Below are 18,015 nucleotides of genomic sequence, written 5' to 3'. Positions count from 1 at the left end.
GTCAGATATGATTGAATGAAAGAGGAGCAAAAACTGGAAATAAATAGCCACTGTATGTGCTTAAACAATGCAAACTAGGTCAACCACAGTTTACGTATCTCCTAGGCATCACAAAAGTATGTTCTTGTAAATGGCTCCCCCTGGTGGAAACGTTCTCCTGACTTGGCTTTAGGGTTCTGGGGCCGTATTACAGAAACTTCCTAACCGCTAATATGATCTCAGCTAAAATGACCATGGTAACTAAAGTAAAGAAATTCCTAAACTCATACATATAATCTCATTAAGATCGTGAAAAAATAAAATCAGACCCAACAGTCTATGTTGATGTCATTCCATCAATGTTTAATATATGTCAACAGTGATTAGTAAAAAAGAAGAAATGAGCAAAAAAACAGAACTGGCAGCTGACAATAAACTTGCAATTCCAAACCTTAGTCGTCAAGCTTTGTTCAGACACATCTAAAAAAAAAAAAAAAATTGTTTCTTTAGTCTGAACAGCAAATAAAGCCAATGAAATCAGGTGTTAACAAAGCTACTGTATATGTATTGTTGTTGTTTTCTTCCTCAGATCAGATTTCGAGCAGTTATCATCATCATTTGGAATGTGGCACATTTTCGTGTGAAAACATTGTAAATATATACATATATCACACATACACATTCAATTCAGAACATTTTTTGTGTATAAACACAATACACACAAAATTCACACATACATATAAAATTGCTAAAAAAAAAAAATTGCATTTTCCCACATCTTGTGTCCCCCCCCCCCCCACTTCTCAAACCAAAGTTACACCCTTGCTACTGTGTAATAGTAGCCTATGCTACGGCCATCATTTGTAGTAGCCTATTCACAAACTGTTTGCTCAAGCATAGCATTTTCTCTGAGTTCACTGTGTAGCCTGCTCCCTCAACCATGTAGTTAAATTTTCCATATTTATTGTATGTCATTATGTCAGTATCAGTATTTGCTTTCTACCATGCTCAAATAAAAAATGTCACTGAACTTTAGCAGTGTAATTGTAACAATGAGCACTCAAACACACCAAACCAACAATTACTAAAAACACACACAAAAACTGATTTTGCACAAGTTCATTGAAATGAATTAAAGGAAGTCTCAAAATAATCATCTTTTGGTTATTACCTTTGATGGCCCATCAGGCCAATTCAGACTCAGTGGATCTGTAGCTTTCGTTGCTTTCTGGTTTCTTATTTTTCCATAAAGAGAAACTCTTCCTGTGAAAGCCTATGTTTGATACACGCACACTGTCCAGAAATGCTGGGTTTGAGTTTAATAACGGCCTCAGAGTGAATAAAATTAATATCTGAACACCCTTTGGAAATGGAAAGAAAAACAGAAGCATTGCTGATCTCATTTATAATCCATTGTAAGATTTTGTGCATTTTTGTGCAATGTGCATTAACACACCTGTGTTGTGTTTAAGAGACAGAAAACCACACTCAGAATAAGTTTGAGATTTGTTTCATGGGTGATGATCAAAATGTAGCCGGTGACCCAGGACAGGCCGAGTATCACTGCCAGAGAGAAACTACTCAAAATCTTCTTCTTTAGAGGAGTTTTCCGTGATCTAAACAGCAACAGTGTTATTGGTTAAATATATTCCCATAAATGCCTTTTGGTTGATAACTGATAGTGCTTTTCTGGTCCCAAAGTAAACATACCTGTTTAAGTTAGGGTTGGTCCTGCAGATGTTGTGAGAGAAGTGCAGCAGTATTGCCATGTTTGAGAGCAGCATGAGCATTAATGGGAGCAAGAATCCCCAAAACATGGGTTTCCCCATACTGAACTTCTGTTTGTGGTCCAGTGAAGCCAGCCAGCAACTGCATCAAAGAAGAGTGACAACTGAACGACTAAAATCCAGAGAGAACAATGTAAAAGCACACAAATAAAGTAAAACAAATATTTTACATTTAACGGGTTGGTTCACCCAAAAATGAAAATTCTGTCATTTACTCAACCTCATATCGTTCCAAACCCATTAGACTTTAGTTCATCTTCGAAACACAAATGATGATATTTTACTGAAATCTGTGAGCTTTCTGTCCCTCCGTTGACAGTTACGCACTATCACTTTTACGCTTCAAAAAGTTCATAAAGAGATCATGAAACTAATCCACATGAATTGAGCAGTTCAGTCCAAATTTCCTGCAATGACTCGATCACTTTATAAGATTAACATATTGAATTTAAGCTTTTATCCACATATAAACATTCATCAAAGCCCGCATCAGTTATGGTATATGGAAGCCCAAGCATGCTTGCACGCAGCACGTTTGAGCTTCAGCAAGAACCAATGAGGTTCATTCTCGTGTTACACAGCACGTTTAAGCTTCAGCAAGAACCAATGAGGTTCATTCTCGTGTCACACAGCACGTTTAAGCTTCGGCAAGAACCAATGAGGTTCATTCTCGTATCACGCAGCGCGTTTAAGCTTCGGCAAGAACCAATGAGGTTCATTCTCGTGTCACGCAGCGCGTTTAAGCTTCGGCAAGAACCAATGAGGTTCATTCTCGTGTCACACAGCACGTTTAAGCTTCGGCAAGAACCAATGAGGTTCATTCTCGTGTCACGCAGCGCGTTTAAGCTTCGGCAAGAACCAATGAGGTTCATTCTCGTGTCACACAGCACGTTTAAGCTTCGGCAAGAACCAATGAGGTTCATTCTCATGTCGCACAGCACGTTTAAGCTTCGGCAAGAACCAATGAGGTTCATTCTCGTGTCACACAGCACGTTTAAGCTTCGGCAAGAACCAATGAGGTTCATTCTCGTGTTACACAGCACGTTTAAGCTTCGGCAAGAACCAATGAGGTTCATTCTCATGTCGCACAGCACGTTTAAGCTTCGGCAAGAACCAATGAGGTTCATTCTCGTGTTACACAGCACGTTTAAGCTTCGGCAAGAACCAATGAGGTTCATTCTCGTGTCACACAGCACGTTTAAGCTTCGGCAAGAACCAATGAGGTTCATTCTCGTGTTACACAGCACGTTTAAGCTTCGGCAAGAACCAATGAGGTTCATTCTCGTGTCACACAGCACGTTTAAGCTTCGGCAAGAACCATTGAGGTTCATTCTCGTGTTACACAGCACGTTTAAGCTTCAGCAAGCACCAATGAGGTTCATTCACGCACGTAGGGTGAGGTCTGTCGCTATGCGCAGCATTTTAAAGCCATAGCTGCATCGCAACGGCACGCTCCACTGGGGGGAGACCCACGTACCCCTTGGCCACCCAACCATCGAGGGTGTGGAGGAGGCTCCGGGGAAGAAAGGCACTGGAGTGGGAAGCTGCTGTTCAGCACCCACCCCAATATACCAATCATCCAGTCTTGAGCGTTTGAGACACAGTGGAGGATTTCACTCGAGCCTGCCGCTCTCAGCGACGCAAGCAAGGATGCTTGAGCTTGTTTATGTTCGCTGAACAATGTTCATATGTGAATAAAAGCCTAAATTCAATCAGTTCATCATATATAGTGATTCAATTAAGCCTTGTCTGTGAGTCTGGGCATAAAAGTAATAAAGTTGAGTTTTAAAACATGGAAATATTTGATACTTACAACTCTTCTTGTCGATAACCTAAAGGATCTTTCACACTGTAGGTGGAACCCAATGAGATACCAACAATAACAGCAGGTAGAGCTAAACAGAAAAAGATTTATTGACATTTAATGGCATTATATATTGGATATATTATTTCATATTTAGGGTTTAGTCATATGTTTGATTTTGCAGTTAATACCCAGGATGCAGGGGTGGGTGAAATAAGAAAAAAACGATTTAACAATATTCATAGAAATGTTGGTTGATAACAATATACACAAGTATACACCTACCTTTCTTTCTTTCTTTCATTTTTTGAAAAGGTGCTTTAAAAATGCTGAAAAACGTTGTAATTAAAATACAGTCATGTACACTGCAGTAAAGCTACTTGATCAATATAACTAAACAATCATTTGAAATATAGTTTTATAATATCTTCTCACAGAGTTAATAGTGTTTTATTTTTTTCCAATACAAGCAAGACTTCTTATTCGTATTTAGTTTAAGCAAGATGAGTGATTTCTGAAGCCTCTTGAACTTTGTAATCTTCAAAAACATACTGAAAACCTTTTGGCGATTTTATATAGGCCTATGTTTATACTCGACATGCTTGAAACGCATGGTTACTCTAGATAATGCTTAAAGAGTAGTTCACTTTAAAAGGAAAATTACCCCATGATTTACTCACCCTCAAGCCATCCTAGTTACAGTATATATTACTTTCTTCTTTCAGACAAATACATTTGGAGTTAATAAAAACCCTGACGCTTCCGAGCTTTATAATGCCAATGGATTGCAACCATGTGTTTGAAGCTCAAAAAAAGTGCATCCATCCATCATAACAGTGCTCTACACGACTCCGGGGGTTACATAAAGGCATTCTGAAGAAAAACTTTGTGTAAGAAAATATTCATATTTAACACATTACTGTACAAATTAAAATTCTAGCCTCCAGCCAAACGCAGTCTAATTGCGTCTAAAGCGCAACTTACGACGACAGAAGTAGCATGGCGTAGCGTAAATATCAGCAATATGTCGCACAACTCCCATAAGTTCACCCTTTAGACTCAAGTCGAATCCGTATGTTCATTTGGGTGGAAGCTTTTTTTGAGCTTCAAACTGATGGTTGCAATCCACTGCCATTATAAAGCTCGGAAGCGTCTGGGTGTTTATTAATATAACTCTGATTGTATTCTGAAAGAAGAAAATCATATACACCTAGGATGGCTTGAGGGTGAGTAAATCATGGGGTAACTTTCATTTTAGTATCATTCTCATTTAATAATAACTGAGGTACTTCCCACACCGTTATCGCTTCTTCATGCTGGTCAGAAAACGTCACTGTGAGAGGGTCAATTCCACACAATCATACAGTACTTTAGATGATTAACGTTCAACAAACCTTAAAGGGATAGTTCACCCTAAAATGACAAAAAAGTATTTATTTATTCATCCTGGTGTTGTGCTAATGCCACATGCCCTTCTTTCTTCTTCAGACCATAAGAAAAAAAAAGCCACTTGCACTCTTCCATATAATGGCAGTGAATAGCGAACAACATCTAGCTTTTACAAAATATCCAAAAGTATCACAAAATAATCCCATGCAACACGTTTCTTATATTCCATGTGTACTGGGGGTATATAAATGAACAAACCAAACAAAAGTTTTATGTATTTTTTTATGAAAACCCTGACCTTGGCAGTTAGTCTTCTCTGCACGGCTGCGCAATGTGTGCATTCTATTAGTGCCCCAGTTCAGTTTTAATCTTGCCCAGAAAAAGCACACAAGTTGTGAGAAATCAAGATTAACAAAAACGCAATATGAAAAGTATCTGTGTGCTATTTTAACTGAGTTAAATATCTCTGGGAAGTCTCAAACTCACACGTCGCCCAGTATTGCACAGAAGACCAACGGCTAAGGTCAGGATTTTTCTGCAAGTTTCTGGTTGTTGTTTTTTTTTTAAACCCTATAGTATACTCCCAGAACACTTGGAATATATGGCATAATATTGGAGTCACATGGGATCATTCTGTGATGCTTTGGCATATTTTTTAAAAAGCTTGATGCTGGTTGCTATTCACTGCCATTGTACAGATGAGCACGAGCAGGACATTTTGTTTTTAATTCTCCTTTTGTGGTCACAAAAAGAATGAAGGGCATATGGAATTGGAACAACATCAGTGTGAGTAAATGATGAGAAAGTATTCATTAAAGTTTGTGAGAAACTCAACAGAAAGCAAAGCTTTCTTGACATTTAAAAAAAAAAGGATTTATTTTGCAGTGGTGCTAATGATTCAGCAGCAGAAAAGTGGCACAGGTAACACTGGCATACACGCAATAAAAATTTTAATATTTATACCAGTTGATGCATTTACGCATATATTGTTTTAACCTGTACTGAAAACCAAGATGTTAGTCACAAACTACACAATACATTAGTGTTTTGTTCAATGTCCCCTACCCCATCCGATAGCCAAGGAGACCTTTGGAAACCATGGGGGTGTTCCAGACACTCCGTTTTTGAAGAGGAGGAACACATTAATGCCGTACAGAGTGTTCCAAGTGAACGTGGCCAACAAGAAGTACTGAAGCAGAGCTGTAAATGCTGTACAGGGACCCTCATCTGGGTACTTGTGATGGTCTGACTCAGGAACTATGTTCTGATCAGACAACTTTGCCACACTCAGATGTTGGACAGGGTTGTTTATGCCGAAGATGAAGAGAAGGTAGAAAACCGTCATACTCATGCAGATGTTCACCATTAGCAGAGTAGGACTGCCTCCTCTTGACTTCCTGTGGCAAAGTGCATGAATATAAGCTACAGTATAAAAAGTTTCACCACTCAAATAGCTGTGGCTATGCTTAACAGTGTAAACTATAAGCCTTTACCTGGTTTTGATTTGGTACCCAGCTGTGACAGACAGACCCAGTACAGACAGAGCGCAGCCGGTGAGGCTGATCCAATGCAAGGCTTCAGAATACTGATAGTTGATATCAAATGTCTGCAGAAAATTACACTAAAATTATAGTTCCAACAGACTTTAATTCACAGCATCATAGACTTTACACTCTTAAAAATAAAGGTTCTTTATTGGCATCTTTGGATCGTTTGCATTCCATGGAACATTTCCATTGCACAAAAGGTTTATAGTTGAGAACGGTTCTTCTGATTATTAAAAATGTTCTTTACACTAAGAAAAAAATGGTTCTTTAAAGAATTGTTCAGTCAAAGGTTATTTGGTGAAGCAAATATGTATCTTCTATGGCATTGCTCTGAAAACCACCTTTATTTTTTAGAGTGTACTGACCCATTTAAGTCAAATATCAATGATATTTACATTTTTTACAAATATATCTTACCATCAGAATGGCAAAGTTAGCATTTTTAATTTTTTTCGGTTGACAGCTGCATACTGCATGACCTGAGGGGTTCATTGCTTTGGTGCAGCCTTCTGGGCTCCAGTCATTTTTAGTGTAACTCCAAAACACACATGCAAAGTCGTTGAGGGATAGTGTGGAATCGACCTGAAAGTTCAACAATGTATTAATTCATGAACACTATACCTGTGCCGACCTCTGTCAATGTCACACTAAGAAAAAAAAATGGTTTAGAACTATATACTGAAAGGTTCTTTAAGGGAACTAAACCCCCCTTTTGTAACCTTTATTTTTAAGAGTTTCATTATTAATAAGCTACAGAAAAGCACAAACCACAAAAGCGGCCCAGAGCGAAGTGTGTTGTTGGACTCACCGATGGTGTGACTGCAAACTCAATGTCGACAAATCCAAGATTTTCTTGAAGGTTAGCAGATATTACTCTTCTCTTGGTATCCAGAGAAGGTTGAAAGCTTTTTGTCTGAAAGAACTGATCACTATCATAGAGGACAAACCCAACATCTTTATCAAAATCTACAGAAAGAGTGACAAAGTTATTATAGTTAAAATATCACTTTCAACCGATAATTTCATGTGGAATAATCACAAAATGAAACAAGGGGGAAAGTAGACCTTCACTGAAATTGACTTTCATTTGAAGGTCAATGTTATCTTTGGAAATCTCAGCCTGTGTTGTATCCAGTTTTATTCTGTCAGGTAAAAAAGTATCACTTTGCCCTGAAGAAATTAAGAGAAACATGACTGTTAGGAGCACTCTAACATTCTAAACCCTTACCAAAAAAAAAGTACATTTTATTCAGTATACATAAGTTCAAGTATATTTTTACTTTATGTATAAGTATACAGTAATAATATCAATATACATGTAGTATACCTGAGTGTACTATTTCAATACTACTTAGGACTAAATTGGCCCACTTTTTTAGTGCATAAGTGAACTTGTAGGTATACTGATATAGTTCCCTTTCTGACGTTGTGTTGAAATACAGATATTAGGGGTCACTCTTGGGAGCCCCAAACACCTCTGATGTATTCAGAAAAGGTCAATGAAATTGGCATGTGGAACCAGAGCAAACATCAGAAGTCTCTCTCAGCGTTTGCAGAGATAAGTGTAGGGAGTTCCCATCAGCGGCGTTCTGAAAGAGGCAATTTCCTTAATAAAAGAGTGAATTCCTATAAAAGAGCTGCACGGCAGATCGCCTCTTTTAAAAGATGCTGTTCCGTCCGTGTCCTCCTGGGTGTAGACGATTTCTCTCTCTCTTCGACGGCCACGAGTGATGTTTCCACTGTATGGACCACGCTCATGACGCAGGGTTCGTATGGGTGCTTGAAATCCTTGAAAATGCTTGAATTTTGATGTTGTATTTTCAAGGTTTGAAAAGTGCTTAAATTTTGGATAAAATTCTTGAAAATGCTTGAAATTGTAACTGTATTTCTTTCACAACAAATACCTATCTGACTGAAGTGTGTTTATTAAATGGAGAAATTAAATGTAGCTCTTCAGATATAGAGCGATTTGCGCTACGCTGGCCAGAGTTTTCATTTTGATTTCCACGCTTGTTTGGATGCCCCGTTTTTATTGGCCGCACGGGTAATCGTCACAGAGTGCAGTGGCAAAAGTTGAACTAATTTGAACTTTGATCATGGCGTGCGTGTGAACTCGCCAATTCTGCGCTCTGCTTTGGTCGACGCAGCAACAAAACGTCCTCGCACAGCGCAAGCCATTGAAATAAATGGATTTCATAAAAGGGCCATTGGTGACGGAGTACTTGGTGTGATAATGTTTGTAATACATGTCCGTTATGTCATGTTCATTTGTGGAATATGCAGTGAACATAGCCAAAGTTACAGCACAGTAACTGTAACGTTAACTACCAGCAACTTAAAACCTACAAACGTTAACCCAGTGCATAACAACAATCGTTGATTGCTGAACAGAAATCGTGTCAGATGGAGTGTCATAAAAGTAGCCTACTGTAAGGTTCAGGATGGCTTTATGCAATATTTACACTGCTCCATTCAGATAAATGTATATGTCTTGGCAATGAAAAACATTTTTTTTATTTTTTTTATTAATATAAGGTATTTATCAGGCAGGTGCCTGTGTGCACTGTCAGAGTCTTCTGGGTTCAAATGGAATTACAGGTTGTTGTCCGCACTGTCTCAGATTTTGTTCAAGCCTTGTCTATATCAAGAATGTGTCCCAAAACCAAGGCCTGTAAAATATTTCTGTTCAAATCCTATGTCTTCATATTTTCAGCCCTTGAAATTACTTCAGTTTTACAGCCTGAAAATAACATTATCTGGGAAGCAATATTTGGACATTAATATAATGAAAAGTATTATTCATAGGCATTATTTACTTAGACAGTGATACATTTTGAAAAATAAAATTTGTGATTTGCTTAAATATCTGATCTTTTTGCTATTACGAAACACAACTTTGGCTGTTTATAGCATTATCTCATTTAATGTGATAAAAACACTAAATAATAATTTTGACTATATGTATTGGTATGTAATTTATGTTGGTGTAAGGTGCTGGAAAAAAAAAAAAACTTAAACATGAACCGGTAACACTTTAGAATACTGTTCCTTCATTAATGAATAATTACACAGGAACAAATAAGTAATGCATTAGTAACACTCTAGTAACTACTATTAACTAACAAGAAACTCTGATTAACGAATTAGTAAGTAATCGCGCTCAGATGAATGAGGTAGTTCATTATTAGCTAATCAATAACTACTATTTTTTCATACCTCCCAGAGAACTACTATCTACAGGTTCATAATTAACATGAATAATGCATAATTTATAAAGGTAATGGTAACCCACTAGTAATGACTCAAGTATTACTACATAATTTTAAAGGAACTACTAATTATTTGGATCAGTATCTAAAGTGGAAAAACATGATAACAACCTAATATTGACTGAAGTCATTGTAAGCTTTTGAGATTTTTGTACGATTTTGAATAGTAATTCCTTCCGATGGATTTGGTAACACTTTAGTCATTACTAGTGTGTTCCCATGATCTTCACTTTAGAATACTGATCCAAATAATTAGTAGTTCCTTTAGAAAGATGTAGTAACATTTGATTCATTACTATCCAAAACCTTACAAAAGCCTTAAAAGCTTACAATGACTTCAGTCAAGATTAGGTTGTTATCATGTTTTTCACTTTAGAATACTGATCCAAATTATTAGTACTGTAGTTCCTTTAGAAGGATGTAGTAACACTTGATTCATTACTAATGGGCTACCATTACCTTACATTAAACATTGTGCATTATAAATATTTATTAACCTGTATATAGTAGTTCTTACAGTCTTCAGTGAGGTATGAAAAATAGTAGTTATTGATTAGCTAATAGTGAACTACCACATTTGTAAGGCTTTTGTAAGGTTTTGGATAGTAATGAATCAAGTGTTACTACATCTTTCTAAAGGAACTACTAATTATTTGGATCAGTATTCTAAAGTGAAGATCATGGGAACACACTAGTAATGACTAAAGTGTTACCAAATCCATCGGAAGGAATTGCTATTCAAAATCTTACAAAAATCTCAAAAGCTTACAATGACTTCAGTCAATATTAGGTAGTTATCATGTTTTTCACTTATAATACTGATCCAAATAATTAGTAGTTCCTTTAAAATGATGTAGTAATACTTGAGTCATTACTAGTGGGTTACCATTACCTTTATAAATTATGCATTATTCATGTTAATTATGAACCTGTAGATAGTAGTTCTCTGGGAGGTATGAAAAAAATAGTAGTTATTGATTAGCTAATAATGAACTACCACATTCATCTGAGCGCGATTACTTACTAATTCGTTAATCAGAGTTTCTTGTTAGTTAATAGTAGTTACTAGAGTGTTACTAATGCATTACTTATTTGTTCCTGTGTAATTATTCATTAATGAAGGAACAGTATTCTAAAGTGTTACCAATGGACCTTGAAAGTGCTTGAATTTGTCCTTGGAAAAGGGGTACGAACCCTGATGATGAAATGGCGTTCATGAATAGGTCATACACTCACTACGAGAGCATGCCCATGGGAACGTTGCGGTCGCAACTCTCGTACTTCTTCAAGACGCATAGAGTCTTCTCAGCTGCTTTCTCTCCTGGTTCTTCTACCTCTGGATACGAGGCTTTGGCGGCAGGTGCTCAGGACGATCTGGAGGTTACATTGGGAGAGCTTCTGCCGAGATAATGCGGGCCCCCTGTTCCTCAGCACACTCTTGTCCCCCAGTCGAGTTTCTGGATGAGTTAGGCTGCTCGTCCACGGGTGAGCTTAATTTCTTAATCTGGGCTCATGAGGAAGATGAGTTATCAATCACAGCACCGGAGGGCGGGCTTATGCCTTCTGACTCGTCTGAACTTCCATCTTTGGGTGTCATAGTTCAGTCTGTGGCTGACATCGAGTTGGCAGCCGTGACTTCCTGGGCCTCCGCAAGCATCAGACTTGGGGCTAGCCTCACTCCCATGGAAGGGGGAGGGACATTTACATGGTCAGAAAAATAGCAATTTTCTCTTTCCCTGGGTCACACACACACACACACACACACACACACACGGGGCCCTATCTTGCACCCAGCGCAATTGACTTTGTACACCGACGCATGTTTCATTCCTATTTTGCACCCGCGCAAAGCGCGCTTTTCCCTCCACAGAAGCACGTCGCTAAACTAGGGAATGAACTTGCGCTCCCTGGGCGGTTCAGCGCAAAAAAGGAGGCGTGTTCCGGCGCAAACAATCCCTGGTGCTATTTTACTGTTCCATAAAACAATCGCGCCACTGGCCAGAAAAAACCTAGTCTAAAGTCAGTGGCGCGTTGCGCGTTGTTCATTATGCTATTTTAAGGGCGCATGCTTGACCATAATGTAGCATGAGCACAACGCCCATACACTTTGATTCTCTAATCTACACAGAAGCAGCAGTTTTCATTTTTGCAAATCATATTATTACAAACGATAGATAGATAGATAGATAGATAGATAGATAGATAATTTATTATAAAAGCATACATCTAGCTTACACATTTACCCACATTATTATATACCTGTTTAACCGAAGCTAATTTGGGTGTGTTTCTCCATCCCCAATGTCACTTCTCTCTCTTTTACGGCCGTGACGAGAGCGTTGCTCTCCTCGGCTGTGAACCGCTCCTCGTGCGTCTGGCAAATCCGCCGTTACAATAGCAATACGCCAAGGAAAAAGCGCGTCTGCTCTTAAAGGGAATGTGAGATGATGCTCTGATTGGTTTATTTCACGTTACGCCCAAACCACACCTATGAATAATGAAGCGACTTCAGACCAACCCATTTTAGATTTGCGCCGGGCGCAAGAGTCATTTATCCCGCCAGGAAAATAGCAACAGCGCCGAGACCCGCCCACAAAGTTACTTGCGCTTTGCGCTTTGACACTTGCGTTTCAGATCGTTAAAATAGGGCCCACGGTGTTCATGGCCCTTGTTTTTTTTACGATGGCCAGACATCGAATACTCGCACCAGAACCTTGGTGGATACGTACCACGTATCCTGGTTCTCTCCTGGTGGAGAGAAATCACTTGGCCTCCCCGCAATTTGTTGCAAGAGAGAAAGGTAAGTGTGAGAGAATCAACTTGTCATTTTGGCATGCCGTGAATGCACTTTTTTCTTGAGAGTTCTGTTGTATATTAAAGCTTCAAACTTGCCTTTAAAAGAGGTTAATTGCACTTGTCGGATTGGAGTTTGCCCCATCAGTGACAGCACTGCCATGTTCGGTTGCACCAGCAATGGATTTGACTTCTCACGCAGAGAGAGTTTCTGTAGAGCCTGTGTTAGTCTAAACAAACACAATTAAAAAGTCAGACTAGCAGGTCAAAAAGAAAGTGCTTATGAATTTGGTTGAGATGGTTCTGTATGTCAGTGTCAGTGCAGTGAGTGTGAATTGTTTTCTTACTCATTTATTGCAGTTTGGTTGACGGAAAAGTACATCCCATGACCTGCGCTCAGAAGCTGACTGACTGTGGCGACTGCTGACACTGCAATATCCTGAACAATGAAGAAAAAGAGTTTCTCAAAACAACTCTAGTTTGTATAAGCACTGATAAGCCAAAACATTATGACCGGTCACAGGTGAAGCAAATATCGTTGATCATCTCCTATCAAGAGCACATATTAAGGTCTGGGTAGATTAGATGGTAAGCAAACTATAACAATTCTTGTAATCAACATGTTGGATGCATGAGAAATGGGCAGGAATAAAGATCTGATTGAATTTGATAAGGTCCAAATTGTTATGGCAAGGCAACTGGGTCCAAGTATCTCTGAAATGGCAAAGCGGGTTGTGGGTTGCTCACGGTCAGTAGTGGTGAGAATTTACCAACAGTGGTCCGAGAAGTGATAAACCACAAACCGACAACAGGGTGTTGGGCACTCAAGGCTGGCTACAACACACAGTGCATCACACTCGCTGCATAGCTCAGACCAGAGTGTCTATGTCAGAGTGTCAGAGTGCTCTGTCCACCGTCAAAAGAGTCTACAATGGGCACTTGAGTGTCGAAACTGGATCTTGGAGCAGTGGAAGAAGGACGGCTGGTCCAATGAGTCCTTTTTTTTTTACATAATAAAAAATGATAATGTAAAAAATTACAGGTAATGACACCAAGATGCACTGTAGGATGATGACAAGCCGGTGGAGGGAGTGTGATTCTCTAGGAAATGTTCTGCTGGGAAACCCTGGGTTTGGCCATTCATGTGGACGTCAATTTAATACGTGCCAACTACCAGAACACTGTTGCAGACCAAGTCCACCCCTTCATGACAGTGGAGTTCCCTGGTGGAAGTGGCCTCTTTCAGCAGGATAATACACTCTGCCACAATGCACACATTGTTCAGGAATGGTTTGAGGGACATGATGAAGAGTTCAAGGTGTTACCCTGGCCTCCAAAATCCTCAGATCTCAATCCAATTGAGCATGTGTGGGATGTGCTGGATCAACAAGTTCGATCCACGGCAGCTCCACCTCGCAACCTACAGGACTCAAATGATCTGCTGCTAATGACTTGGTGCCAGAGACCAAAGGACACCTTCAGGGGTCTTGTAGAGTTTATGCCTCGGTGGGTCGGTGTTGTTTTGGCAGCACGCGGAGGGACTAACGGCAGATTAGGCATGTGGTCAATGTTTTTGCTCATCTGTGTACAGTAGCATTATAAACATGTTGCAGACATACTTTTGGTTTTATGAGGGAGATGGGTGTGATTTATCACAATATGAGTGCTGAGTAGAAAAACCTTAGCAAAGGAGTGCAAAAAAAAGTGCTTGCATGGTTGCATATACATAATCTAAAACTGGACTTGCGCAGTCGATTATGTATAGTGTTTTGTGGTGTACCTGGAGTAGTCAAATTAGTATATCTGTCTATTTTATGTGAAGTTTGGAAAATTCGGCACTGATATGCAATGTTTACACTGCATATGGAAATACCAACATGCAAATTATGAAAAACAAGTTGTGCAGAGTAAAGAGAGAAAGAAAAAAGACATGAACAAGAGCAAGTACAAATTGTCTTGCTATATTGTTACCTTAAAAATTTAAAAATTTACTCTTATAATAATAATACAATGAATATATAATATATAATTATTTTGATAATAATTATTATTAATAATGATAATAATAAAACATTATAAACATTTATATATGAATAAGAAGTAACAAGAAATGTTTCTTGAGCATCAAATCAGCATATCAGAATGGATTCTGAAGGATCATGTGACACTGAAGACTAGAGTAGTGATGCTAAAAATTCAGCTTTGATCACAGGAATAAATAATCAATTTTGATTTCTAATAATATTTTGCAATATTTTACATGAAATAAATGCAGCCTTGGTGAGCATAAGAGACTTCTTACAAAAACATAAAAAAGGGTAATGTTTCCAAACAGGTACTGAACACACACACAGTTTAAATGGAGAAAATCTAAAAATGTCCCTCATGTCAGGAGACCGTTTAATAAGTACCGTGCTTTGTGCAGTTTCATCACGGGAGAGCAGGATGTTGGTTATTTTAACAGCATTTGTGATGTTGTGGGCTGTTAGCCGTTCCGGTATGGATGTGAGGATCTGGGTACTGGAGGCTAATAAGAGGACTTCGGCTTGAGTAGCTTCAGAAAGCTTCATTTAACAAAAAATAAAAAATAATATATATATATTATGCAGTCACACAAGCTTTTCTGTTTTCATCTGAGGAAAATTCATGTTGTATATGACTATATATTACAATCATTAGACATTGATTACTTACATCATTATTAATGGTGTCCAGGGTCAAACCACAATCTAGAGTGTTTGGAGGATCAAATAAGTGAGTAGATCTATTACAGAGGGCCGAAGCTTTGGGGAATCCAGCTGAAAAACATTCATGTTAAATGAAGAGATATTTAAAGTAGAGAGTATATTGTAAATACAGAAAGGTAGACTGAAATACCATTTGGTGTATGTGATGGACATCGCTCAACTGAGGAAGCAAACTGGCCTAAGACTGTTTTTGGAAAGGTGAATTCACTGGTTTGTGTGGAGCTTTGTTCAGGGCAGAAATTTGCTGGGGAAAAAAAAGAGAAGACTGTCAGTAACCTTGAGAACTTAAGCAAGATTATTCAGTCTACATATGCAATATTTTAAATGGGTTTTACAGATGTTGCAGGTAGTTCCAGTCCAATCGTCTGGGCAGAGGCAGATCCCGTTTAGTAAGGTACCCTTGTTTTCACACACCGGATTGGGTTTGGTCGTTGTTGTGTTTAGGGGTGCTGTAGTGGTGCATCTCTGGGTTGTTGTCTGGAGTGCAGAGGTGTCGAATGTTGAGGTGCTGGTGTTCAGGGGTGCTGTAGTGGTGGATCTCTGGGTTGTTGTCTGGAGTGTAAAGGTGCCGTAGCATTCTATGATGCTGATGGTAGAGTAGGTCAAATTGTTTTGACACCAAGTCTGTTCAAAAACAGCTGTTTACAGAGACAAACATTAGACAAAAGGTATCTGTCAGGTTGCAGGTTTTATCTGTCTCTTCTCCTTCAATTGTTTTTAGTGTTTCACGTGTCGGCCGCACGCAGCTGATCGGGCTTTGTAATAAATGCGAACGTGCACGTGCAAACAGCTGTTTCTCATTCTTTTCTTATGTGTTCCTATTTCTACCCCTCAGTTTTCTCTTTCATTGCCAGTGTGTTTTGTCTATTTGACTACACGTTTGTCTCATTTTTGTTTTTTGTTCTTTTGTTTATTCAGCCCGGCTTTTTTCTATGCCAGTGATTCTCGCTACCTCTGGCTAGTGACTTGCTCCGATGGATTATTCCTGTCTGCGTTTTAACATGTGTCAAGTGATCATCTGTCTGGGTCTGAACCTCTGCCTGTTCTTATGGACTGTATAAACTGGCTGCCAGTTCGGATTTGGATTTTCCCCTGAGTCTTACCTGAGGGACGTGCTCATCTTTTTGCCTCCTGACCTCTTCATCTGTTATCTAGCCACCCGTATGGGCTTTGATCTTTTGCTGGGACATTGATTGACTGTTATAAGTCAATAAATTTTGAGTTACATTTTAGTCCTTTTCCTTGAGATCCCTGACAGTATCAACCTGTGATCACTTGCCTTTACAGAACCAAAGTCCCTGTATAAATCTGGTCCAGCTTGCCAACTTATTCCAAGAACCAGCCATTAAGACAGGAAAAATCAGTCTAACTAACCTGAAAAGCAACAAATCTCAGTTTGTTTTGATTTCTAAGTGCCATTTAGGCACTTTAGGCAGGTTGAAAAACCTAATTTAAATAACATCAAATATTAGCAGAAGTGTGTAGTCTCTAACAAAACTTTAGTTAAAACATCAAAATTAAGTCAAAAACTATTAGATATGACTTGAATACATTGGACTATAGCAATAAATGTAATTGATATGGGTCAGACCAGAAATAGCTCAAGGTAACAACTGTGAATATTCACTTTTTGCACTGTATACACAAACACATCACACAAACCCCCTTAATGTGATTTGTAGCGATATATATAGTGCCTTAGTCAAATTAGTAGGCTACTTCTATCTCGCAAGTATTTGGAAAATTAGGATGTGATATGCAGTGGTTACACAGAACTGTGATGTGCAAAACACCTATGTGGAAATTAACCCAGAAAACAAACACACAATCAGGAATGCAAGTTGTGCAAAACGGGTAAAGAAATAAATAAAATATGAGAAGTAATATCTAGCTGCACAATCAGATAAAGCATCAAAATTAAATAATAATGCATTAATGTCTAAAATATACCCATTATTATTTAATTATAATGACAATAGTGGAGAAATATTGTTTTATTATTGCTATTAATTGTTAATAATAATAGCATGGTCAATACAATCTATGTATTACAATGTGTTGTGTTTATATATATATATATATATATATATATATATATATATATATATATATATATATATATATATATACATTTTTATTTTATTTTATTTTTTTAGCATTATTATGATAAATAAACCATTAACTATATATAATTAACTTGTATAACAATTCTAACAATTTCAAAAGTAAACCTTACCTGCAGTAAAGATTAAGAGCAGAAAGTGGTCCATTACACACGATAAATATAAAACTAACTACTATTATGAACTCTTGTTACTGTCTGGATTATAAAGGGCTGGATCTTTGCTGGAGTGGGAAGTCCTTCAGTCATGGAAAAAAACATCCATTTCCAATTGAACTTACATTACAGAGCTAAATGAGGCAGGAAAACAGCACTAAACTGTAACAGTATTTTACATATTATTCTGTGTTATTCACACAGGCACAGCACATATATTTCTTAACAATCTTTATCAGGGTATCCCCAAAACACGCATGCAAAATTATGGAGGGATATTGTGTCTTGAGACTGAAAGCTCAATAATAAATTAATTCATCCTATTTACACTTTGTCAACATGTTTAATGCTGAAACTCATGAATGATGTAGAGGAATTTAAAAATGAAACAGTTTCTACTTTCTACAAGTATGAATCAATTT

General features: G+C 38.1%; 1 protein-coding gene across 1 annotated transcript; it reads right to left on the bottom strand.

The window, feature by feature from the left end:
* Positions 1-314: 314 nt before the first annotated feature.
* On the bottom strand, positions 315-17,616 carry LOC307169360 (adhesion G-protein coupled receptor G7-like). Its single transcript, XM_079889963.1, has 17 exons — positions 17,552-17,616; positions 15,651-15,953; positions 15,446-15,559; positions 15,263-15,366; positions 14,980-15,132; positions 12,916-13,007; positions 12,668-12,798; positions 7,572-7,676; positions 7,315-7,472; positions 6,924-7,088; positions 6,453-6,565; positions 6,025-6,356; positions 3,580-3,661; positions 1,690-1,848; positions 1,436-1,595; positions 1,151-1,340; positions 315-459 (listed from the first exon to the last, which is right to left on the bottom strand). The coding sequence occupies exons 1-16, from the start codon at positions 17,583-17,585 to the stop codon at positions 1,164-1,166; spliced, it is 2,382 nt and encodes a 793-aa protein (XP_079746089.1). The 5' UTR covers positions 17,586-17,616; the 3' UTR covers positions 315-459; positions 1,151-1,163.
* Between the last annotated feature and the right edge of the window lie 399 nt (positions 17,617-18,015).

The sequence above is a fragment of the Squalius cephalus genome (genome assembly GCF_949319135.1).
Source record: "Squalius cephalus genome assembly, chromosome: 13".
Classification (NCBI taxonomy): Eukaryota; Metazoa; Chordata; class Actinopteri; order Cypriniformes; family Leuciscidae; genus Squalius; species Squalius cephalus.
The sequence above is the reverse complement of the archived record's forward strand: the minus strand, read 5'-3'. Positions and strand labels throughout refer to the sequence as shown.